General features: G+C 42.1%; 1 protein-coding gene across 1 annotated transcript in view; it reads left to right on the forward strand.

Annotated features, from left to right (window-relative positions):
- Positions 1-1,670: 1,670 nt before the first annotated feature.
- Positions 1,671-27,022, forward strand: part of SLC36A2 (solute carrier family 36 (proton/amino acid symporter), member 2) — a 64,025-nt gene continuing 38,673 nt past the window's right edge. Inside the window, exons 1-5 of the mRNA XM_006893742.1 lie at positions 1,671-1,834; positions 6,772-6,862; positions 7,677-7,765; positions 8,820-8,915; positions 16,973-17,057. Of these exons, the coding sequence (XP_006893804.1) occupies positions 1,671-1,834; positions 6,772-6,862; positions 7,677-7,765; positions 8,820-8,915; positions 16,973-17,057 (525 nt within the window). The remainder of the gene's footprint in view (positions 1,835-6,771; positions 6,863-7,676; positions 7,766-8,819; positions 8,916-16,972; positions 17,058-27,022) is intronic.

Raw genomic sequence — 27,022 nt, forward strand, 5'->3', positions numbered from 1 at the left:
ACTCTGAAGTGTTCCTGATTCAGACCATGCATGGTCTTTTCAACCTCGTTATGCCTCTGAGAGCTACACAGTGAATAAGGATGACAAAAGAAGAATTGATGTTTTTGAGTTGTAGTGTTGGAAAAGAGTAAAGGATATCCCATGGACTGACAAAAGAAAAAAGAAAAACGTGTGTCTTGGGAAAAATGCAGCCAGATGCTTCTCGGAAGCAAGAATAGTGAGATTGCCACACATGCTTATGGCGCATTTTTCCGAGAGACTATTCGTTGCAAAGGGACATCCAAAGGGTCAGTGGAAGAGAGGAATACCCTCAAAGAGATGAAAAGACACAATGACTACAGCAATGGGCCCAAGTGTATGAGATGATGAGGACAGCACGGGATAATACAGGATTCTGATATGTTATTCTGGGGCCACTGCGAGTCCTACTCAACAGTACCAAACAACAACAATCCCTTAGTAAATTGGTTCATCAACACGAGTTTTAAATTGTCAATATCACAATCACTGCTTTCATTTCTGTTGTTAGGTGCCATAGAGTAATAATTCTCAGCAATCCTGTGTACAATGGAATGAAACATTGTGTGATCCTGCACCACCCTCACAGGACCTGCTGTGTTTGTTGATGCAGTCACCGTGACAGTCCATCTTCTTGAAGGTCTCTCCTAAGCTAGCCAAGCACGATGTCCAACATTCAAAAAGTATGTAAGAATTGTCACACTCTTCGTTTCAAAGGAATACTGGCTGCTCTTCCTGAGGTAGGTCTATATAGTTTTGGCAGTCCACATCATATGTAACGGTAAAGGTGGGTCACTCTTTCCAGAAAAGCCTCCTCCTCCTCCCCTCCTCCTCCTCTCTCTCCTCATCCTCTCTCTCCTACTCCTCCTCTCCCTCCTCTCTCTCCCTCCTTTCTCTCCTCCTCCTCCTCTCCCTCCTCCTCCTCCTCTCTCTCCTCCTCCTTTGTCTCCTCCTCCTTTCTCTTTCTCTTCTCTTTCCTCCCCTACTTCTCTCTTCGGCCTCTTCCCCCTCTTCCTCCTCTTTCCCCCTTTCTCTCCTTTTCCTCTCTCACCTTCTTCTCCTCTCACTCCTCTTTCTCCTCCCCTCCTCTCCCTCCTCTTCCTCTTCTCTCTCCTCCTCCTCTCCCTCCTGCTCCTCCTTCTCTCTCCTCTCTTTCCTCTCCCTCCTGCTCCTCTCTCCTCCTCCTCCTCTCCCTCCTCTCATTCTCCTCTCCCTCTTCCTCCTCCTTTCTCTCCTTCTCTTCTCCCTCCTCCCCTCCTCCTCTCTCCTCCTACTCTCACACCTCTCTCTCCTCCTCCTCTCTCTCTCCTCCTTTTCTCCTCTCTCCCTCTTCCTTTCTCTCCTTCTCCTCTCCTCCTTCCTCCTTCTCCTCCTCTCTCTTCATCCTCCTCCCCCTTTACTCTCCATCTTCCTCTTCTTTCTCCTCTTCCTCTTCCTCATACTGCTACTCCCAGCAGAAAATCCAGGCTCCACCAGAAGGGTCCCCCTCCTGGAGGTGGGCGGGACCTCTCAGAATGTAGGCGGGGCCTCCCTCCAGTTTGGCTTGAACTTCATAAGGACAAGCCACTTTGTACCTAACTGCAGACCACCCTCATTGTCTCTGTAGGGGGCAGAATTCAAACCATCCTGAATCTTCCCTTTTTAAAGCAGTCATGCCTTCGCCCAAGAATGGCAGGGCTTCCCAGGAACCTGTTTCCGTCAAACTGGACATTGTGTCTTCTCCTGAAAATACCAAGAACCAGCAGAGCAAGGTTTCCAGCTTCGTTGAAGGAAGTCCTTCAGAGTTGACAGATTCGGAGAACACCAAACGCATAACGTAAGTCCCCCTCTTTCTGCCTTCCAGCCTGGCAGCTTGCAGTGGTAGAATGCCTGAGTGACTTGAGCATTACTCCTATCCCCTTGTGCACATAGGGAAATTAAGATTGGGAAAGGTAGAGTGAGAGGTTAAGTAGGGATGAGAGTGCAGGAAGGCAAGAATGTAGAATATTGGGAAAGTAAACACACACACACACACACACACACACACACACACCAATTAATTAGACCACTACCGTTGAGCCAATTCTGACTTCGTTGTCCTCGATCAGGTTTCCAAAGCTGTAAATCTTAATGAGAGGAGTCTTCCATCTCTCAGAGCATCCCATCTTTCTCAGAGAACCAGATGGATTCAAATCGTTGATCTTTGGGTGAGCAGCACAATATGCTTCATTAGCTCTATAAAAGCCAATAAAATTGTGCTCCAAGATCTCAAATTGTCTCACGAGGAAACCTGAGGCTATATCCTGAGTCACTGGCAGGATGAGGAGGGCTAGATTCCAGTGATGGCCCCAAAGTCAGTGTTGTTCTTGGTCAGTCCTCCTGGAAGCAGAGCCCCCAGCTTCACGGAGGCAAAAATGCAAGCTGAACTCAAAGCTGCAGTGGTGTCCCTGACAAACAAGTGTTGCCTCTCCCCTGCCTCCAACCTGCAGTCCTCCCAGCTTCTAGTTCTAGCAGAAATTATTGTGATGACACGGTGTATAGAAGATTCTGGTGGTTTCTATTTTTCCAGGGTAGGGGTGAGACCATTTAGAAGACTTTCAGTCTGAGATAAATACAGTCTTCAAAGGTGGACAGGAAAACCAAACTACAGGGCTCCAATTCCTTTCTTCCAATGGGAACCCACCCCTCAGCCAGAGAGTTTTCAGAAGCTGTAAAATCTCATGAGAGGAAAGTACCATCTTTCTCCTGTGGAGCAGCTAGCTGGTGGATTTGAATCGTGCACCGTCGAGTTTGGCAGTGCAACTCTCTACTCACAAGGCCACCAGAGCTCCCACCCTTCAACCAGAGTAGTTCATTTGCTTAAAGTAAAATAAAAATGTAAGGAAACTTGCTGGTAGAGAGGTTCTGCTGCTTTAAGAAGAATGTTGTAAAAACCATTGTTATGGTAGAAAGTACTGGGCAGAGGCTCAAATCTGAGTTCTCTAAGCTTGGCTGCTTCATCTCTAAGTCTCAGCTTCCCTACAAACTAAACAAGTAAAAAATTGGTGACAGTGTGATTTAAAGACTAAGAAAAGAGTGACAGGGAGAAGTCCTCAAAGGAGAAGAGCCCCCTCCCATCTATCAGGGCATTTTAGTGACCACCACAATGACTTTAACTGTGTCCTGGTTTATCTGCCCGCGAGGACTAGTCCTAAAAAGAGCTGCTAAGAACTTGACCCTGAGGGAGAGCACTCTAGCCTTGGCACCATCCATAGTGGATGATATTTCTCAATTAGAGGCCTTGAGGGAACCATCTAGTTCTGTGTCCTGAACTGACCACACAGTTTAAAGGCAATGTCAGATTCTTAAGAATCACAGCTATAAAGTAAGTCAGAGGTGGAGGGGACTTTGTAGCTAGAAGGGGGAAAGAGTGACGGAGTGAACACGGCACCTCTGGAGTTGGTTTCAACACCCACAGAGCCGCTCACCAGCTTGGGCTTGCGATAGCACCCCTCTGTGTTCCAGCTGCTGTTCTGTAAGTGAAACAACTGAGAGGTTTATACATCCGTGGAGCCCTGGGAGGAGCTCTGGTGGCTTAGACCATAGAGAGTTGCATTGCTAAACCAAGGACAGCCTCTCTGGCGGTTCGAATCCACCAGCTCTTCCTCTATAGTTTACAGCTTTTTAAACCCACTGTAGTCAGAACAGCTAATTCAGAACCAATTTGACAGCAATATGGGTGTGACAGAGAGTGATATAGAGTCTTAATGTTGTAGTGTACTCTAATATAAGGTCATCATGAATCAGAATTAACCACAAGGCAGTTGTTGTATGGAGAAGTAGTGGTGTAGTGTGTTATGCATTGCATGTTGGATCACTAACCAAAAGATAGTGGTTCAAATCCACCCATTGCTCTGAAGGAGGAAGATGAGGTAGTCTCTTCTTATAAAGATACGGATCAAGATCGGGGTTGTGGAATTTTTGTTTGTTTAATGGTGGCTGTGAAGGTGGTTTGAGCATAAAGTCCCCGTCACAGTAAGGGCTGATTGTTGGGACTTTTATGAAGTCAAGCCTAAAACATTGATGTCCTCAATCTCAGTCCAGTGCTTTACACAATTCTGTTCTTGAGTTGGATGAGTTGCCTGAAGGACTAATTTCTTAAGCCATTTAGAAATTTCCAAAGGGATCAGTTGACCTGCACTTGATTGCAAAACATACCCATCACGGGCAGCTAAGTGCAGTGGTCTGTCCGTGAGGATGACTTCACAGGGAGGAACAAAGGCAGGGTGCTCTCCATTCTCTCCCTCTCCTAATTATTCTCCTTAACCCTTAAGAGAAAGTAAGATTAAGAATTAAGAGTCTTAGCATAAAGTTAACAGATATTTGGGACAATTCTTTTCAACATTTGAAGAAATTTGGCAAAGTTGAACAGGTTGCTCAAGATGGCAAAGCTTGTTAAAATCCCAGGCTTGAATTCCGGTTTATCCAACTCCACAGACCAGGTTCCTTCCAAAACCCTTCCATTTACTTTCAGAATAAGTCACCAAAGTGAAGGCTTTTATAGAGAATTAATCAGAGGCAAGGGGAGAGGGGGGAATATGGAAATTAAATGAGGGGGGAGGGAGTGTGACAAGATGTCTTTGAGCCCAAACTCCATATGACTCTGTCCCCAGACCCCACCCAGGGCCCCAAGTATCTGATCTATTCATTCGGATGTCTTCCCCCATCTCGCTTTCTGTCCTTTTCTCTGAGTTCATCCTTGTTTCTGCTAATAGTTTTTTGTGGGTTTTTTTGTTCTTTGTTGTTTGTTTTTTTTACCTTGGGATGGTCACTACCCCCCTTTTGAAGCATTGGTTTCCTCAGCTATGAAATAGAGTTGTCCTGTTACTTGTTTTGGGGAGCTCCGGTGATCCAAAAGTAGGCAGTTAAAATCCACCAGCTGCTCCTTGGGAAAAAGATGGACAATATCCTCTTGCGCAATTTACAACCCTTTGAAAACCCTCTGGAGAGTAGATATGAGTCAATTGCAACTCAGCAGCAATGAAGTTTGGGAGTGCTTTTATTTTTATTATTATTGCCTTCGGAGGCAGCTGAGTACAGTTGTAGATGAAGAACAAAGTCTCTGAAGCAGCACTTGGGTAAGTTTCTGGTGTGTGTGTGTGTAGTACTGAAGAGCAATGGTGTCACTCTGGAGACAAAGGTGCACCTGATATAGATCATGGTCTTTGCAATCACTTGCTATGCATCACAGAGCTGGATAATGACTAAGGATGATAGACGGAGAATTGATGCCTTTGAGCTGGAGAAGAGTATTGAATATACCATGGACTGATAAGAAAATGAACAGGTTCATCCTGGACAGGGTTAAGTCAGGCTGCTCCTTGGAGGCAAAGATTCTGAAGCATCATCTGACATACTTTGGACATGTTGCAAGGAGGGACCGGTCCTTGGAGAAGGACATCATGCTTGGGAGGGTGGAGGGACAGTGCAGGAGAGGAAGATCCTCTATGAGGTGGATTGATTCAGTGACTGGGGTAATGGGTGTAGGGATGTCGGAGACAGTGATATTGACACAGGATAGGGCAGGGTTTAGGGTTGTTGTACATATAGTCACTATGAATCGCAGGTGACTCAACAGCCCATAACAACAACAAACAACAATATCCTTGACAAGTGGCTAATAAAACTCTCTGTGCTTCAACTTCCTCACTTGCAAAATAAGGAGGATCATATATAGTGCCTTTCTTATACTCTTGACCAGAAAATTAAATTCTGTGCAGCCTTCAGTATGGACTGAGGCTCAATGTCAAGAAGACAAAGATTCTCACCACTGGACCAATCGGTAGCATCAGGATGGATGGCGAAGAGATTGAGATTGTTCACAGCTTCAGTTTGTTCGGCTCCATGGTCAACACTCCTGGCACCAGCAGCCAGGAAATCAAAAAACGTATTGTGATGGGAAAGTCTGCTGTTAGGGACCTCTCTAAAGTACTCAAGAGCAACGGTGTCTCTCTGGAGACTAAGGTCCGGCTGATACAGGCCATGGTTTTTGCAATCACTTGCTATGCATCAGAGTTGGACAATGATTAGGGAAGACAGAAGGAGAATTGACGCCTTTGAGCTGTGGTGCTGGAGAAGAGTATTGAATGTACCATGGACTGCCAAGAAAACAAACAGATTCATCCTAGAGAGGGTTAAACCAGACTACTCCTTGGAGGCAAGGATTCTGGGGCTTCGTCTGACATACTTTGGACATGTTGCAAGAAGAGACAGGTCCTTGGAGAGGGACATCATGCTGGGTAGAGGGACAGCGCAGGAGGGGAAGACCCTCTATGAGGTGGATTGATTCAGTGACTGGGGTAATTGGGATGGGTGTGTCAGAAGCAATGCGATTGGCACAGGATAGAGCACGGTTTAGGGCTGTTGTACATAGGGGTCGCTATGAGTCGCAAACGACTCGACGGCACATAACAACAACAACATTCCCACTACAACATCCACTTATAACTGCTTAATTGTACATTATTGGCTTTTCTTTTCTTTCTTTCTTTTTCTTTTTTTTTTTTTTGCAAAGCGCTTAACATAGTATCTGGCATCAAGTCTTATGATGACATCTGAGTGTTAGCTGCTAAAACCAAGACAGATCCAGCCCTATAGATCCAGTTGTGCTAGGCAAGAACAAGGTAACTGAGAGATGACCACATATCTCCTAACCCAAGTCTTGGCTTGTTATGAAGGGCTAATGTTGGCTCTCATCTCCACACACCTGTATCTTCTTACGTCCTTCTCTTGTAGAGGATTCCAGGCCTTGGTTCACCTGGTGAAAAGTAACATGGGCACAGGAATCCTGGGGCTCCCCCTGGCCATAAAGAACGCAGGCATTTTGGTAAGGGGGGCTTGTGTTGGTGGGGCTGTGGGCACCTGGGTGGTGGGAGGAGAGGTTCTCAATTGTTTATAGTGGTCTGAAATGAGCAGTCATCCTGGGAGGCAGTTGGATCCAGACATGGAGTCCAGACATCTAACTTGAATTTGAATCTGCCTTGGCCACAGACATACAGTGCTCTTGGCCAATTGTTTCTCTATGGTCTGAACCTCAGTGTCCATCCCCAGAATCCCTTTTAAAATGGCAAGAGTTGGACTCTGACCATCTTCCAAATGTGTTCTGAGAGCTTTGCATTTCCTCAAGGATTCCTCAGAGACCATTCTTGATATGTGGTCATAATTGTGTATGCTATTCCAACCACAGCAGCCCTTTATAATGGCTTAATTATACCTTATCGGAATTCTGCTTCAGATGGCTTTGTTTATGGGTTGTTGTTTTTTTGCAGTCATCGTTCTATTAGTAATTGACTTTTGTTGTTGAAAATATACACAGCCGAATGTTCAACAATTTCTCCATGTACAATTCAGCCATATTCATTGTTTTTCTTCAAGTTATGCAACCATTGTCACCCTCTATCCTCTGTTTACATAAACTCATCAGTCTCTAGTTTTCTTATCCAACCTTTCAAGTTACTGTTGCCAATTTGATTTTAGATTGTGTTTGAAAGAATAATTTTTGCTGCTCAAAAGAATTTGCAAAACAGTTTTCTGGGAAATTCTTTGAGTTCTCAGCATGTCTGCAGTCACCAAATCCCTCTTTTCTGTTTTCTTCTAAACCCGTTTCCTTCTCTCCCCTGCCTTTCTCCTCCCTCCTGTAGTTGGGCCCTCTCAGCTTGCTGGCAATCGGCTTGGTGGCTTGCCACTGCATGCAAATCCTGGTGAAGTGTGCCCGCCACTTCTGCCACAGGTGAGGAAAGCAGCACTCTTGTGTCAATTCCTTTGATGCAGGGTTCTCAGAGGCATTTTAGATATGTACTTCATGTGTTATTGTTGGTGTTTGCCATTGAGTCATCTTTTCTTAACTGTAGCCTTAGTTGAGCTTTGTGGAGAGACTGGTACTGTTAACTCAAAAGTTGTGCCTCTCTGGTGGTTCGAATCTGTCAGAGGTTCCAAAGGAGAAAAATGGGCAGTCACCTCCTATGGAGTTTACAGCCTCATAAACACAAAGGAAAGTCAGCTGTGAATTGGTTCCAATTCAGTGGCAGTGAGAGTCAGTCTTAGTGGGTGATTGCCAGCTCTTTCTTCCACAGTCCCTCTAAGTGGATTATATTGCCAAAATTTAGGTAAAGAGTTGAACACAAACATTTTGTACCACTGATACAGAATAGGAGTTTAACTGCTAATCTTCCCCAATAAGACCATTAAAAAGAGAAAAGAGTAAGGCTCTGCCATGTTACTCACCAAAAGCCAAATTATATATGTGCTTCATAAGATTTTCAAGCTCTGATTTTTCAAAAGTAGACCACTACTCATTTCTTCTGAGCCTTCTCTGGGAGGACTCAAGCCTTCTAACCTTCAGTTAACAGCCAAGCGTGTTAAACGTTTACATTACCTCGGGACTCCACATTATTCATTCAGTGATTTCAGTTGGGCCATTCTGCTTATCTGCTTGGCTCATCTGTAAATTGAGCATAAACCATGCATGCTCATCCTGCCTGCCTCAGAAAATTGTTCTGAGGATCCAGGAGAATCATGTCAATAAAAAAAAAATACAATACTGTGCATCATAGACATTCTTACTCTTGATATCTTGCAGTTTCCTCATTTGACAGGTGAAAAAAAATTAAGCCATCAAGAAAACCCTACCAGTTGTCAGAGCCCATATTAGAACTTGGATGTCTTCAGGTCTGTTCTTCCCACTGTCCAGCTGGGTCCTGCTTTGCTCGTTACTTCCTGCCTTTTGAGCATGTGACCCTGGGTTAAGTGATTATTGATGATTGTGTATGTGCTCTCTCCTGCAGGCATAACAAGCCCTTCATGGACTATGGGGACACAGTGATGCATGGACTAGAATCCAGTCCTAGCTCCTGGCTCCGGAACCATGCCCGCTGGGGAAGGTACTTTGTTCTTGCTCTGCCTCTGATGAGATAGAAGGCATTGGGTGAAAGTTCTGCTGTCTTCTTTCCCTGGAAATGTGGTTCATGTGGCATGAAATGTCAGACTATCCATGTGGAAGGTGTTCATTGACAACATCTCTGCCCAGGTCCTCCTTTTACGCTCCTTTTATCCTTTGTCACTGGAGAGTGACAGGGTGCTTTGCTATTCAGATTTGATATGATTCCCTCTTTTATTTAGCAACATTTATCCAATTGCTACTATGCACCAGTGCCTAGGCCTCAGGGCTATTTCCTTTCTCCATTCAATCTTCAATCTGTATGCTGAACAAATCATTCAAGAATCTGGACTTTATGAAGATGAGTGTAGCATCAGGAGTGGAGGAAGACTCATCAACAACCTACATATGCGGATGACACAACCTAACAGATATGTCTTACAGAAAGTGCAACCAAAGTGATTCTTGGAGGAGAACATGATGAAGCTTTGTCTCATATTTTGAGCATGTTGATAGGAGAGGCTGTTCCTTAGAGAGGGACAGCATGCTTGGAAAGGTGGAGGGTCAGCAAAAGAGAAGAACTTCAACAAGATGAATTGATACAGTGTCTGTGGCAATAGGCCGAAGTTTATCTGGATGATGAGGATGGCACAGGATAGGACAGAGTTCAGATCTGTTATTCATAACATTTCTAAGAGTCATACTCTCCTTAAGCATTTAACAACACAACCAGGCACTGGGAAATCATGGGGAAATGAGACAAATAATGACAATTTGCCCTCACAAAGCCCATAATTCAGTGGGAAAGACAGCTATTACACCATTTTTTAATAACATCAGGGATAAGTACTCTGAAGGAAACATTGGTGTCCCAGTGGTAAGGAGCTGCGCTGCCAACTAAAGGCACACAGTTCGAATCCACCAGCTGTTCCCTGGGAGAAATATGAGCAATCTTCTATACCATTGACAGCCTCTGAAAAGCCACTGGAAGGTCAGATATGAGTCAGTTCAACCCAAAAACCTGTAACAACTAAGCAGGTAAGGTGACATGTGCAGGGGAGGAAGTTTTCCAGCTGAAACAGCTTGTGATGAGTTCTGAAGGAAGAAATGGGAAAATGAGGAATTTTCTGGAAGTGGGCAAAGCCCTCGACCTTCCAGAAAGAAGGAAAAGCACAGGAAAAGCAAGGAGTATGTGGCAATTTCAAGATACACAAAGACCAGGCAACTTAAAGTCAGAGAGGAAAAGGATCCTGCTGTCAGATCAGGTTAGGCTGCAGGGTGTTCTGAGCCCTCGTAGAGATTTATTCTTTTCTTAAAAGCAACCAGGAAAGCACTGAAGGATTTAGGCAAGGATGTGATCATATTTACATTGATTACATAAAGATCTGTTTGGCTTATGCAAGACTAGATTTTAAGGGAGCAAGAGTCGTTTTTTATTTAGTCAGACCAGTAAGGAAGCTGTTGACCATGGCCATGCAGGTGACAATGGTGGAGTGGAATAACCCAATGGCAATGAGAAGGAGAAGAGTGGGTTTGATTATTAATTAATTGGATGCTGGGAAAAGATGAGTCATAAACAACTCAGATTTCTGATGACCTTTATTTTGGGCCAAGTTACTCCTCGGAGGCTAGGAGTTTGAAGCTCCGTCTCACATGTTCTGAGCACATGGCCAGGAGTGGCTCCCTGGAGAAGGGCATCATGCTTGGAAGAGTAAAGGGCCAGTGCACGAGAGGGAGACTCTCGATGAGATGGATTGATAAGTGACTGAGGCAATGGGAGTTGGTGTGTCAGAATTAGTGAGACTGGTTCAGGACAGGGCAGAGTTCAGGGCTGCTGTACACAGGGTCACTATGAGTCACTGGCGACTCGACAGCACATAACAACAACAAGCATTTATGTGGAGGTTAAGCAAATGATTGTACGTATAGATAGGAATTTAACTTCATTCAAGAGTCAGAATTGAAGTCATCAATCATGAAGCCAGGGTGCAGTAGAAGGGCTTTTAGGGAAAGAGTGTATAATAATAGATGAAAGAAGGGGAAAATCCCTACAAGACTCTATGGCTTATTGTTGGTTTTCCTCCTTGCAGCTCCACCACACCTTTATATTTTCAAGTGTAGCACAGAACAAATAACTACATCCTTCCATCCAGTTAGCTAGGATGGTTGTTTTTAGGTGTCCTCAGACTACAAGTGAAGGTGACCCTGTGGACAACAAATCTGAGCTTGGCCCCATCCTGACCATTGTCACAATCTGCTCCAGGCTCAAGCTTCCTGTTTCAGTCACCGTGTCAAATTATCTCACTGAGGATCTTCCTATCTTTGACGAGTGTCTGCCTTTCCCAGCATATCTTCTTTTGAGAATGGCCCCCCCGGATAACATGCCCAAAGCATGGGAGACCAAGTTTCACCATCTAAGGTGTTCTCCCAGACAGACTTATTTGTTATTTTGGCAGTCCATAGAATATTCAGTACTCTTCACCTATACCACAATTCAAGGAATCAATTCTTCTTTGGTCTTCCTTATCCATTGCCCAACTTTGAGAAGCATAGGAAACAATTAAAAATACAATAGCTTGGATAAGGTGCATCTTAGTCTTTAAACTGACATCCTTGCTCTTTGGCTCTGTGGAGAGACCTTTGACAACAGATTTTCTCAATGCAGCCTGTTTTGATTTCTTGACCGCTACTAATATGGGTGTGATTATGTTGTTTTTAGGATATTCTTTTTTTTTTTATTATACTAGTTTTATATTTGGAAGGAGGAGTGGCATCCACTTCCGTAAAAGCTTGCCTCCAGAAACCCTATGAACCTGGAGAGAGGATGAAAGGCACCCAAGCATCGAGGACTCTCCTTCATAGGGTCGCTATGAGTCGCCTGCGACTCGACAGCACTTAACAACAACAACAGTTATATACAAATTCTAATACCTTTTTTCCAGAACAGATTCTTCCAATTTCCCTCACTACCCCCCCATCAAATTGATTTATTCCCCCCATGATTTATCCCCCCTGACAATTTCCCTTTTGATCTCCTTGAAAAGTGAATATGATATCTGCATTGGAATTGCATTGAACATGTAGATTGCTTTTTGTAGGATTCACAATATTGAGCTTTCTTATCCAGAACAGGGAACATTTTTCCATTCATTTAGGTCATTTATCTTGTCTTGCAGAAATGTTTGGTGGTTTTGTTGGCACGGGTCTTTTGTGTCTCTAGTTAGGTTTACTCCCAAGTATCTCAATTTGTGTTTGGCTATGGTAAATGGTATTGCTTTCTTAGTTTCCTTCTCTGTGTTTTCTTTGTTACTGTAGAAGAATCCCACTGATATTTGGATATTGATCTTGTATCCTACAACCCTAGTAAACTGGTCCACTGGCTCCAACAGTTTTTTCCACATATCATCTACATTTAGCAACAGTTTAACCGACTCTTTACCAATCCGGATGCCTTTTATATCCTTCTCTAGCTGTATTACCCTAGTAAGCCCTTCCACTGCAATATTGAATAGAAGTAGTGACAGTGGGCATCCTTGTCTGGTCCCTGTTTGCAAGGAAAATGCTTTTAGTCTTTCTCCACTGGCTCTTGGGTTTGCATATACACTTTTCACTATATTGAAGAAATTCCCTTGTATTTTGATTCTGCTAAGTGTCTTTATCAGGAAAGGGTGCTAGATTTTGTCAAATGCCTTTTCTGCAATAATTGCAAAGATCATATGGTTCTTGTTATTTTCTTGTTAATGTGGTGAATTACGCTGATTGTTTTTCTTATGTTGAACCATTCTTGTATACATGTTATAAATCCCACTTGGTCATGATGAATTTTTTTTAATGTACTTTTGGGTTCTAATGGCTTGGATTTTGTTAAAGATTTTTGTGTCTATGTTCATGAGAGATAGTGGTCTGTAGTTTTCTTTTTTTGGTAGTATCTTTGCCTGGTTTGGGTATTAGAGTTATGCTTCCTTCATAGAATGTCTCTGGGAATGTTCCTTTTTTTCCTTTTTTAAAAAAATAATTTAAGTAGAATTGGTGACAAATCTTCTCTGAATATTTGGTAGAATTCAGCCATGAAGTCATCTGGTCCAGAACCTTTTTTCAGGAGAGTTTTTTAATGACCTTTTCAGTTTCTTCTTTTGTGATGAGTCTGTTCAAGTATTCCACATCTGATAGTATCAATCTGAGTAGAACATGAGTTTCAAGGAATTTGTCCATTTCCTCTAAGTTTTCAAGTTCATCAGAGTTTGTTGTTGTTGTTGTTGTTGTTGTATGTGCGATCGAGTCACCTGCAACTCATAACAACCCTATGTTCAACAGCCCTAAACCTTGCTTTATCCTGTGCCAATCTACTGTCTCCAAAACACTCCCATTACCCCAGTCACTGAATCAATCAATCTCTTTGAGGGTCTTCCTTTCTTACGGTATCCTTCCACCCTCCCAAGCATAACATCCCCCTCCAAGACCTGGTCCCACCTTGCAACATGTCCAAAGTTTGTCAGAAGAAGCTTCAGAATCCTTGCCACCAAAGAGTAGCCTGGTCTCGCCCTTTCTAGGTCAAACTTTTTTATTCTCCTAGCAGTCCATGATATCTATCTATCTATCTATCTATCTATCTATCTATCTATATATATCTATATATCTATGTATATATATCTATATATCTATGTATATATAGCTATATAGCTATCTATATCTATCTATCTATCTATCTATCTATCTATCTATCTATCTATCCATCTATCTCCAGTACTTTTCTCAAGCACCACAGGTCAAAGACATCGATTCTCCTGCTATCATTCCTAGTCATTGTGCAATTTCTGATGCATAGCAAGTAATCGTGAAGATTATGCCCTGAATCAGGTGCACCTTAGTCTCCAGAATTATGTCATTGCTCCTCAGTACTTTAAAGAGGTCTAGCTTTTCATAATATTCTGATATTATAGACTTAATTTCCTCTGGTTCTGTTGTGATATCACCTCTATCATTAATTAATCGAGTTATTAGTGATTTTTCCTTTTTTCTTTTTTTTAATTATTAATTTTAGTGAAAGTTTACAGAGACTTTGTAGTTCCATTCATTCATTGTTAAACTTTTCTCCCTACCCACCTCTCCCTCCCAGTTTGCTCTTCTCTTTGAAAAGTAAAAGAAAAATTCTTTCATTGTCATACAGTCCCTCCTCCCAAGCCTACTCCATCAGCCTTTCTTCTGGACTCCTATCATGAAAATAATACCTAATCATATCTTTCTTCTAAATAGTTCTCTCCCTCATCTGTTTCAATGCAGTATACATAATTTATCCCATCTTTCTCAGTCTCCACTCAACCCACTTTCTCAGTCTCCACTCAGTCCCGTTTTACAACAGTGGAACTATGCAGTACTTGTCCTTTTGTGACTAAGATATTTCACTCAGCATAATGTCTTCCAGGGTCACTCATTTTGAATAACATTTCATGAGTTCCTTGCTTTTCAATGCAGCATAGTATTCCATTGTGTGAATTTACCACAGCTTCTCTATCCATTCGTTTGTTGATCGGAATTTAGGTTGTTTTCCTCTTTTTTTCTATTGTGAACAAAGCCACAAAAAACATGGGTGTGTCTATATCTGCTTGGGTTGCTGTTATGTTTCTTTGGGGTGTATTCCCAGTAGCAGAATTGCTGGATCAAATGGTATTTCTATTTCCAACTTTTTGAAAAAGTGCCATACTGCCTTCCATAGTGGTTGCACCATCTTACACTCCCACCAACAGTAAATAAGGATTCCAGTTTCTCCACAACCTTGTCAGCATTTGTTTTTTGCTGTTCTGTTAAATTTTGCTATTGTTACTGGGTGAGATGATATCTCATAGTTGTTTTGATTTGCATCTCTCTTAGAGCTAGGGATTTTGAACATTTCTTCATGTGTTTGTTTGCCATCTGAATGTCTTCCTTGGTGGGCTAAGTTTTGCATGAACACAATTAAGTGGTCTGGGGTTCGCATTCTTCTCAATGTCAGCCATAACCCAGGAGATCTACAGCCTCTGAAAATCCACTGGAGCGTCAGCTATAAATCAGTCCTGACTCAAGAGCAGTGTGGTTGTGAGTTTGTTGTTTTTTAATAGCAAATATGCTTTTAAATGTACTTAAAATGCACACTTCGATGAAAGTGTATTGAAGTTTAATGTCAGCACTGAACAGAGGAAAGAGTAGGGTATTTATCCATTCTACATTGGCTGGATGGGGTAGTCACAGCAGTTTGAAGGGCCTGGGCCATTTTTCCTTATTTTAGCCCCCCTTGTTTTATCTCCTGGGGTGAGTCATAAAACCATAAAAGCTGAACATAGAAATTCCATATGACCCAGCTACTCCACTTCTTGGAATATACTCTGAGAAAATGAGAACTGAGGCACTAATGGAGACTTGTACATCAATGTTCATAGCAGCATTATTCACGATAGCAAGAACTTGGAAATAGCCCAAATGTACAACTGTAGTCGAATGAATTGAGAAATATTGGTACATTCAATGGTGGAATACTATGCAGCATGCAGGAGCAGTGATTTTGTAAATTGCTATCTAACTTATGAGGGACTGAAGAGCATTATCATAAGTGAACTAACTCAGTCCCATAAGGACAAATACTGTATAAGACCATTATTGTAGAACAAGTATGAGAATCTAAGGGTGGGGAGAGTGTGCAGAGAGGGTTAAGGATGGACAAGGGAGGGGTGGTGGTAGTTAATCATAAGTCGCACAGTTTGATGGGTGGAGGGAGGAGTGGGCAAAGTAAATGGGAAAGATCCAGTGTGAAAAATAATGTATATGAACTTGTAAATAACTAGTAAAATAAAATAAAAAAATAAGGGGGGGAAACCCATGTTTAAGGGTAAACATTAATGAGATTATTTACTATTTCCTGGAACCCAGGATAGGGTCAGAAAGTCAGCAAAATGAAATCACTTTGGTTTCAACCTTATATTCCCAATTTAATCTTAAAGGGGGAAAGGGGCGAAGATATTTTAACAACTACTTCCTGTTGAAATGGGGCAAAGACAGGGGAGGGAGCTTGTGTTAAACAAGGCTCAGGTAAAATTGGTTGATACTGAAAGAGAGTTATCAGGTACTGTCTCATGGTTTATTTTGTTAAGCCTTCAATTCGATGAGTGTTAAAGTCCCAGAGTTCAATTGTTTCTGAACTGCAGGGAGGAAAGATCCAAACTCACCATGAAGTCCAGAAGCAATTCCAGCTGAGTGCAGAGCAAATATGCTTTGTTTAAAAATGTGCACTTTGGTGAAAGCAGGCGAGGCTCACTCAATGTCAGCCAAGCAGGATGCTTTTTCACTTGAATATTCAAATGTTTTCATTCTCTAAATCCTGAAGATCATGTCTTTGTCCAGACTTGTTATTTGCCAGCTCCATTATCATGAGAATCTTCTACCCAGTTTCCTACCCTTAGTCTTGTCACCTCCAATGAACACTCCACCTGGCAGCCTCCTCCTTCTCCACCTCATCTTTCTCTCTCTAGCTATTCTCCTCACATTTTTCCCTTTTTCAATTCTTTGTTCTTTAAGGCTCTCACTCAAGTATCTAGGAAGACTTTGTATCTGAACTATAATGTGGGTAAAACATCTTTTTTTTATGCCCACCTCCTGATGTCATATTGTAATAATCTTTGTCCATCTTACCCACTAGTCTGTCAACCACTAAACGTAAAGATCAGGTATTATTTGTCTGTATTATTCTCAGTATCTCACAATGATGCCAACATGACATAATAATATTTTTATGTTAATGATAGCTAATAACATTAGGTGTACTATCCAGTATCAATTACTGTGAATTATGAGAATGCTGCAGAGGAAGGGATGGAAGGGGTGGGAAGTTCCTGACCATAAAGAATTTCACCACATACAGATACACTTAAGAGAACTATGCCATTGTTTTCTTACTGTGTTATAATTGGCTTGAGTGACAAGACCAAGGCTTCAGGGAACAGTGAGGAATGGGGTTAGATGGCAAAGAAATGAACTGACAAGCTAATCGCTTTTATAACAAGTTTTTTCTCTTTCTCTCTTCCTCCCCTCCAGGCACACTGTGATCCTCTTCCTTTTAGTCACCCAGCTGGGTTTCTGCTGTGCATACATTGTGTTCCTGGCTGATAATTTAAAGCAGGTAAAGTCTTCTAGCGAAGGTTAGAAGTCAAGGAGACATGCAAATAAAATGATCCTCTGCTGTTTACCAAACAAACGGATTTTTTTTTCCTTTGACTCTGTCTTTTTCAGTAAAGCAAGGAAACTCAAACTAGATTAGATAGATGATAGATAGATAGATAGATAGATAGATAGATAGATAGATAGATAGATAGATAGATTAGATATAGATTTTTAAAAAAACAAACCAAAAACCAACCAATCACCTCTCTCAGTCTCTATCCCATAGGGTTTGTTCTAGGTGGTTCCTTAGACTGTAATATCCTTCACCCACCATCTTGGGCATATTTCTAAGGTTTGTCTCTAAAATCCAGAGCTTTGATTCATATTTATTTCTCCTGTCTTAGAACATATTTGGCCTTTCTTCTTCTAAAATTGGTATGGATTTTTTTTAATGATCCTATATAGATTGTCTTTCCCAAAGACTCACTCGTTGCTGTCTAGTTGAAATCAACTCAGAGCTGGCCCTTCAGTGGGTTATCAGAAGCTGTAAATGGCATGGAAGGAGACTGTATATCTTCCTTCTGCAGAACAGCTGGTGGATTTTAGCTGCTTGACTTTATGTTGGTAGTACAACTCCTTATCCACTAAGCTACCAGGGCTCCCTGCAAAGAAGATTAAGTATCATTAAAGAAAATCAAGAAAAATGTAGGACAAGGCTGAGTCCATACAATATGCCAATTCGATCTGTTTGCTGAACACATAATCCAAAAGGACTGTATTAAGAAAAAGGTGGTATCAGGACTGGAGGAAAACTCATCAAGAACTGAGGCTATGCACATAGCACAATCTTGATGGCAAAAAGTGAAGGTGACTTGAAGCACTTACTGCAGAAGATCAAAGGCTATAATATGTGTTACATATCAACATCCAGAGAACAAGAAAATCCTCTTAAATGGATCAGTAGGACCAACAGACAGAAAATATTGATGCTGTTAAGAATTTTATTTTATTTGGATCTCCAATCAACATCTGTAGTTGCAGCAATCAAGGAATCAAAAGATGATGCTCTGAGAAAATTTGCTGTCAAGCACCACTTTAAAGGGCTAAAGAGCAAGGATGTCAGATAAGATTTAATTTCTTCGGACATCAAACTATACTAATTTTAATATGCATATGAATGCTGCACAAAGAATAAGGAAGTCCAAAGAAGAACTAATGTCTGTGTACTGTGGTGTTGGTGAAGAGTATTGGATATACCATGGACTGCCAAGGGCTGTGGTGATCTGGTCCTCAGGGACCTGTAACCGAAATGGTGCTCTTCTGGCCAGTGAAATCCATGAGTGGCTTTTAGAAAAAAATTAGTAATCTCTTCCCATGCAATTCACAGTCTCTGAAAACTGACTAGAAAATCAATTATGAGTTGGTTCCAACTCCACAGCAATAAGTGGAAGACTGTCAAAAGAACAAACAAATTTGTCTTGGAAGGAAGTACAACCAGTGTGGTCCTTAGAGGCAAGGAAGATGAACCTCATGTCAAATATTTGGGCATGTTGTCATGAGAAATGAGGCCATCGAAAAAGACTTACTGGGGAAAGGAGAGGTAGCTTGAGAGACAAAAAGTATTATAATGAAATGTGCAAAGAGCTGGAGTCAGAGAATAAAAAGAGAAGAACTTGCTGAACTTTCCCCAGGCTCTAAAAACTGAAAAAACAAATTCAAGTCCCGAGTTGCAATACTTAGAGATGCTATGGAAAAAATCTTGAATGACCCAGGAAGCATTATAAGAATATGGAAAGAATACACAGACTCACTGTGCACACACAGAAAAAGATTGACACTGAAAAATTTCAGCAAGTACCATATGAACAAAAGCCAATGGTGAAAAAGAAAAAAAAAGCCAATGGTGACAAAAATAGACATTTAAGCTATGGTGAAGACACTGTCAAAGAATAAGGCTCCAGAAATAAATAGGATATTGAATGATGTTTTTCAGCTAACAACTCTGGATGTGCTCACCAGACTATACTAGGAAATTTGGAGGATAGGTGCTTGGTCAACTAACTAGAAGAGATCCATAGTTGTTCCTGTTCCCAATAAAGGTGATTTAGTATAATATGGAAATTATGGAACAATATCAGTAATATCACATTAAAGCAAAATATTGCTGAAGATCATAAAAAAATGGCGGGAACAATACATTGACAAAAACCAGAAATTCAAGCTGGGTTTAGAAAGGGCTAACTTTAGGAAGAATGGGAATCTCAGAACACTTACTTTTGCTCATATAAAACCTAGACCAAGAAACTATTGTATAAATAAAGCAAGAAAATGTTTACGATCAGGAAAAGTGTACATCAGGCCTGAATCCTTTCTCTATACCTACTCAAACTGTATGCTGAGCATATAATCTGTGAAGCTGCACTGTATGAAGAAGAATGTGCAATCAGGACCAGAGGAAGATACATTAACAACTTATGTAGATGATACTTATGGCAGAAAATGCAAGATTTAAACACTCATCCAATATTGGAGATTGTGTTGTTGCTGTTGTTGTTCTTGTTATGTGCCATAGAGTCGCTTGAGACTCATAGCGACCCTATGTACAAGAAGAGCTCTTGTACATTTAGAGCAAATGTTCTTCTATCCTGTGGCAACCTAGCCATCTAAAATGCACTTATCCCCACCTCTCCAGTCACAGAATGGATCCATCTCATCAAAGGTCTTCCTCTCCTTCACCGCCCCTCCACTCTGCCAAACATGATGTCCCTCTCCAAGGACCAGTCCCTCCTTGCAACATGCCCAAAGTATGTCAGATGAAGCTTCAGAATCCTTGACTCCAAGAAGCATTCTGGCTTCACCCTCTCCAGGACAAACCTGCTTGTTCTCCTAGAAGTCCATGGTATATTCAACACTCTTCTCCAGCACCACAGCTCAAAGGCATCAATTCTCTTTCTATCAACCCTATTCACTGTCCAACTCTCTGATGCATAGCACATAATTGCGAAGACTATAGCCTGGATCAGGTGCACCTTAGTCTCCAGTCTGACATTGTTGCTCTTCAGTACTCTTGAGAGGTCCCTCACAACCAACTTTCCCAATGTAATTTGCCTCCTGATTTCCTGGCTGCTGTACCTAAGAGTATTGACTATGGAGCCAAGAAAACTAAAACTGTTAACTATCTCAATCTCTTCACCATCCATACTGATGCTGCCAATTGGCTCAGTGGTGAGAATCTTTGTTTTCTTGATGTTGAGCTTCAGTCCATATAGGAGGCTGCAGTCCTTGATCTTCTGCAGCAAGCGCTTCAGGTCCTCCTCAGTTTCAGCAAGCAGGGTTGTGTCATCTGCATAACACAGGTTGCTGATGATTCTTCCACCAATCCTGATGCCACATTCCTCTTCATATAGCCCAGCATCTCGGATGATTTGCTCTGCATACAGATTGAAAAGGTATGGAGACAGAATACATCCCTGGTGAACCCTCTTCTTGATTTTGAGCCATGTAGTGTCTCCCTGCTCTGTTCTGACAACTGCCTCTTGGTCCAAGTATAAGTTTCGCATTAGCACAATCAAATGTTCTGGGATTCCCATTCCTCTCAGAGTCAGCCACAGCTTGTCGTGATCCACACAAACCTTTTATTACACGCAGGTCAGGAACATTAGCTAATACCCAAACCATTCTAACCATGAGGGCACGCAAAGATCGGGTTTAAATATAGAGATTGGCCATCGGGGTTACACCAAGTTTACTGTGTTTGGCAGTTGGGATGTTTTAACATTTGGGAGTCATTGTTTCTGACTTCTCATGGGGGGCTGGAATCCAGGTTGAAATTCGTCTGCAGCAGATGGATTCTACAGAGGGGTTTTTTGGTTTTTTTGCTGGTTCTGGTGATGATTAGGGTGAAAGTGTACTCACATTCTTCTAAGTGGTTTAGCACTGGTCTATTTGCTGTACAGAGATAACTCATGGTTACTGTGATGCTCAGTATTGTGACACTAATGTGTCAAATGCAATAATGGTTACCCCTGGTGGGCAGTGTTTGGTGGAACTTCCCAATTAAAACAAGCTTAGAAGCAGGAGTGGCATCCACTTCCAAAATAGCTTGCCTCCAGAAACTCTATGAATATGAAGAAACAATGAAAGTTATACAAGTGTTCAGGTTTTTCCTTCATAGGGTTGCTATGAGTCATCTGAGACTCAACAGCATTTAACACCACCACCACCACCATAACAACATCGGTGTCCAGGCTCTGGGCCAGGTACAGCATGTATTCAGGGAGTGGTAACCAAGCTGAGTCAGCACGTACTAGGGAACATAAAACTTAGCAACACATATTATTTCCTGATTTTAAACCTTCTCTTTCTCTTTTATTCTCCTTTGAGGATCAAGGTGTGCCTGATCAAAGCCAATCACTTACTATGCATCTGAGAGCTAGACAATGGATAAGGGTGACAGAGGGAAAATCCATGGCTTTGAGTCATGGTGTTGGAGAAAAGTATTGAATATCCTAGGGACTGAAAAAACAAACAAACAAATATGTCTTAGGGAAATTGGAACCAGAGTACAACCCTGAGGCAAAGATAGTGATGCTTCATTTCACATACTTTGAACGTGTTACTGGGAGAGGCTATTCCTTGAATAGGGATATCATGCTTGGAAAGGTGGAGGGTCAGTGAAAAACAGGAAGACACCCCAACACAGTGGAATTGACATGGTGACAGCAATCATGGGCCCAAATCTATCAGAGATGGTGAGAATGGCACAGTATAGGACAGGATTCATATCTTTTGTTCATTGGGTCACTGTGAGCCATACTTGACTTGATGGCACCTTAAAACATTTGACTGTGTACATCACAATAAACTGTGGCTAACTCTGAGAACAATGGGAAAAGCAGAATATTTGATTGTGCTTATGTGAAACCTATACTTGGACGAGGAGGTAGCTGTTAGCACAGAGCAAGGAAATACTGTATGGTTCAAAATTGGGAAGGCTGTATGCCAGGGATGTGTCCTAGCTCCAAACCTTTTCCATCTATATGCAGAACAGATTATCCAGGAGGCTGGGCTCTATGAAGAGGAGTGTGGCATCAGGATTGGAAGAAAACTAATCAACAACCTGTGTGATGCAAATGGCAGAACCCTGCTTGCTGAAACTGAGGAGGACCTGAAGCACTTGCTGCAGAAGTCAAGGACTACAGTCTTCAATATGGATTGAAGCTCAACCTCAAGAAAACAAAGATTCTCATCACTGAGCCAATTGGCAGCATCATGATAGATGATGAAGAGATTGAGATTGTTAACAGTTTAGTTTGCTTGCTTTAACAGCCAGGAAATCAATAGATGAACAGCATTGGGAAAGTCTGCTGTCAGGGTGCTCTCCAGAGTACTAAAGAGCAACAATGTCAGTCTGGAGACTAAGGTGTCCCTGATCCAAGTTGTAGTCTTTGCAATTACTTGCTATGCATCAGAGAGCTGGGCAAGAACTATGGATGATAGAAAGAGAATTGATGCCTTTGAACTGTGGTGCTGGAGAAGAGTGTTGAATATACCATGGACTGCTAGGAGAAGCAAGTTCATCCTAGAGAGGGTGAAGCCAGGCTGCTTTTTGGAGACAAGGATTGTTAGGCTTCATCTGACATACTTTGGGCATGTTGCAATGAGGAACTAGTCCTTGGAGAGGGATATCATGTTTGGAAGGGTGGGGCACAAGAAAGGAAGACCCTCAATGAGATGTATTGATTCGGTGACGGGTAATGAGGGTGGGGTCGGTGTGTCAGATCAGAGACAATAAGTTTGGCACAGAAGAGAGCCACTTTCAGGGCTATTATACATAAGTCTGTATGAGTCACAAGTGACTCAATGGCATATAACAACAACAACAACAATAACAAAAGCATCCAAAGGGAAGAAGACCATTAATGAGGTGGATTAGCACAGTGACTGCAACCATGAACTTGGTCATGACTGAGATTGTGAGATTGGTATAGTATAACACACTTTTCCATCTCATATTCTTTGAGTGGTTATGAGTTGGAGTTGACTAGATAGCTACCTGATGATATTAACAACACAAGTTTTTTAGGTTGTATAAATTTACAAGATGAGACTGACTCATCTCTCTTTGATGGAAAAGCTTTTGGAGTTGAATCAACCTTATGGTTAATAGCACAGGTCTTAACTACAACACTCCGAGGGCTCCAGGCATCCATCGTTTTCTTCTGTTATGTGTAAAGTACATTTTTGTTCTGGCAGACATACAAACAGGATCCAGAAGAGGATGTGGAATGCAGGATATCATTTCTGACATCAGATATGTTTTGGCTAAAAGCAGAGAATACCAGAAAAATGTTTACTTGTGTTTTATTGACTATGCAAAGACATTTGGCTATGTGAAAAGCTGGAGTATATGAAGAAGAATGTGGCATCAGGACTGAAGGAAGACTCATCAAGCGTGGAATGTGCAGAGGATGCAACTTCCCTTGCTAAATAGGAAGGAGACTTGAAGCATTTACTGATGATGATTGGAGTCTGTTGCTTTCAATATGGAATCAAATTCTTTGCCTGCTGAGTTGGTTCAGACCCATAGCAACCCTTCATCAGAATTCCAGGGCTGTAAATGGAAATGAGAGAAAACAGACCATCTTTCTCCCAAAGAGCTGCTGGTGGATTTGAACCTTAGAGATAAGCAGCCTATGGGTTGACAGCACAACTTGCTGTAAATAACACCACACACATTACATCTCAACATAAAGAAAACAAAATCTTCCCAACTGCACCATTAGACATGATAAACAGGGTGGGGGAATGGAATTTATAAGGATTTCCTTTTACTTGGATCCACAATAAACCTTCATGATAGCAGTAGTCAAGAAACCAGACAAGATATTGATTAAACCGGGGGAATCAGAAGGAGCAAGGATGTCACATAAAAGAATTAAATTTCACATGTCCCAAGCTGTGGTATTTTAGTTGCTTCATATGCCTATGACAGTTGGGCAGTGAATAAGGAAAAACAAAGAAGAATTGAGACCTTTGAATCATGTGGCATCAGCAAAGAATATTGAATATACCATGGACTTGCAAAACAACAAACAAATCTATCTCAGAGGAAGTGCAACACGAATGTTCCTTAGAGGCGAGGATGGAAAGACAAACTGTGGGCATGCTGTCAGGAGTGACTAATAATTGGAAAAAAGATAGTGTTCTTGGTAAAGTAGAAGGCTTAACAAAAAGGAAAAAGAGCCTCACTTAGCTGAACTGACACAGTGGCTGCAGCAATGGGTGCATGCTCAGTAATGGTCTCAATAGCAGCAATTGTGAGGAGAGCACAGGGCTAAGCAGTGTTTCATCCTGTTGTACATCAGGGTAATAATCAGGCAGCGCTGACTCGACGGCACCCAACAGCAGCAATGTTAAAAGGCACATAGTCTGTAGGGAGTTGCACGGCTAACCCAAAGGGTATGCCTCTCTGGAGGTTTGAATCCACCAGCGACTCTGAGGGAGAAAATGGGCAATCTTTCTTTTGTGCATTGTTGTTGTTGTTGTTTTTATTTACCATCAAATTGGAACTTACTCACAACTGACCCTCCAAGAGGCATTTAGAGACAGTTAATCACACGGGACATCTTTGCTCATCTTTCTTGTGCTGGTGGATTCAAACTGCCTATCTCTGGGTTATTGTTCTTGTTGTGTGCCATCGTGTCAGAACCAACCAAGCTGACCCTCCAGAGGGTTTTCATAGACAGTTAATCAAAAGGGAGGAGATTGCCCATCCTTCTCCCGTGGAGCAGCTGGTGAACTCAAACCACATGCCTTCGCGATTGCAGCGCAGCTTCTTGCCACTAAGCCACATGAGCTGCCAAGAAAACAAATCAGTCTGTCTTGGAGAGGGTGAAATCAAGTCTCTCCTTGGAGGCTAGGATTTTGGAGCTCTGTCTCACATACTTTGGGCATATGGCCAGGAGAGACTGGTCCTTGGAGAAGGACGTCATACTCGGAAGGGTGGAAGGACAGTGCAGGAGAGGAAGACCCAGGATGAGATAGATTGATACAGTATCTGGGACAAAAGGGGTTAGTGTGCCAGAATTAGTGAGACTGGCTCTGGACAGGACAGCGTTCAAAGATATTGTACAGCTGCTATGTGTTGCTATATGCCCCAGGGACTCAATGGCACATAACAACAAAAACATACTAAATTGGTTGTTTTTTATTTAAGCCTAGTGTTTACAGTTAACAAGATCTTGGGGAGGGCCTTTGTGTTTAAAATTTGGTTGTTGTTATATTTTGGAGGGACATTCTTTTAAGTGGCACAACACTCTTCTGCCAATACACTGTAGTGAGGTAACTTGGGGTTGCTGTGATGCTGAACCTTGTGCCACTGTTGTGTCAAATGCCATAATGGTTACCAATGGTGGACAGTGTTTGATGGAGCTTCCAGTTGAAGACAGGTTTGGAAGCAGGAGTAGCATCCACTTCCTAAATAACAAACCTCTGGAAAGTCTATGAACTTTGATAAATGACTATAGTTATAGAAAGGCTCAGACCTTTTGTTCATAGGGTCGCTATGAGCTGTGTTTGAGAGCAAGTCTTGAGCAAGGCTGTGTCAGCAAGACTCTGGTAATAGAGAGACCTTGGTGGTAGATAGACCAGAGCAACTCCATACTAAGGTTATCAGAGCTCTCTGAAAACTTGCTGAAGAGGCAGTATTATTCATTCCAATTTGATGAGCTAAGAACAACGTTGTGTGTCTTTTTATCCTAGCATCCCTGTAAGATAGAATAATAGAACTTCCTTCCAAGGCTTTCTAAGGCTGCATGCACAGGAGAGGAAGGCCCCGGACGAGATGTATTGACACAGTAGTTGGAAGGGTAGGTGTGTTGTAGTCAGTGAGACTGGCTCAGAACAGGGCTGGTTTCAGAGCTGTTGGGCACAGGGTCGCTGAGTCACAGGCACCTCAATGGTGCATAACAACATGCATAACAACATAACAACCTAGGTAGCTTTGGAGGCCTAGTGGTAAAAAGCTGCATTGCAATCCCAAAGGCATGTGATTTGAACCCACCAGTTGCTTTGTGGGAAAAGGATGGGTAACCTCCTATAGAATGATTTCCTCTGAAAATGTATTGGAGGGTCAGCTATGAATTGGTTCCAACTTGACAGCACACAACAACAACAATGCCACTCATACCTATGAGTTGAAAACAATTCAATGGCAACAAATTTAATCTTTACATGGTCCAGTGGTTAAGAGCTTGGCTGCTATCCTGAGTTCATCTAGAGTTCTACTCTCTCTGTGGAATCACTATCAGTCCTATTCAATGGCAGTGGTTTGTTTTGTTGTTTTTGTGGTGTGTTTTTTTTTTTAATCATTGTGGTAAGAGAAGGGTTGGTGGTATTGTAGGTAAGAAAATTACCTGCAAAACTAAAGATCAGTGGTTTAAACCTATCAGCAGCTTTGTGGGAGAAAGATGAGATAGTCTGCTACTAAAAAGATTTACAGCCTTAGAGACCACATGGGCTGTTCTACCCTGTCCTACAAGGTTCCTGCAACTCCATGGCAATGGTGTAGTTTTGAGTTTTATTGGAAGGAGACCTGGTGATTCACTGATAAAGCCCTGAAAGCACAACGGTTAAGCATTTGGCTAATATGAGACTCCTCAGCTACTCCATGAGAGAAACGATCTGGCCTTCTGCTTCAGTAAAGGTTACAGAATAGGAAGCCTTATAGACAGTGCTACTCTGTCACTAGTGAACCACTAGTGAATCTGTGGTGTGTAGGCTCACATGGGCCTTTCTGTGTCTTTGACATGACCAGATTAGGTGAAATCGTGAACTGCAGATTAGTGGGAAGACACCACTGGACTCGTGTTTACCTGACTTATTGGGTAATCAGCTGTTGCAGTGGCACATACACCTTTGTTTCCCTACTACATATTTCTTAATGTGAAAATACGAGTCAAAGAGTTTGATTGTTTGAAGTTC

The sequence above is a fragment of the Elephantulus edwardii genome, unplaced genomic scaffold (genome assembly GCF_000299155.1).
Source record: "Elephantulus edwardii isolate Elephantulus edwardi_28Jun2011 unplaced genomic scaffold, EleEdw1.0 scaffold00130, whole genome shotgun sequence".
NCBI lineage: Eukaryota > Metazoa > Chordata > Mammalia > Macroscelidea > Macroscelididae > Elephantulus > Elephantulus edwardii.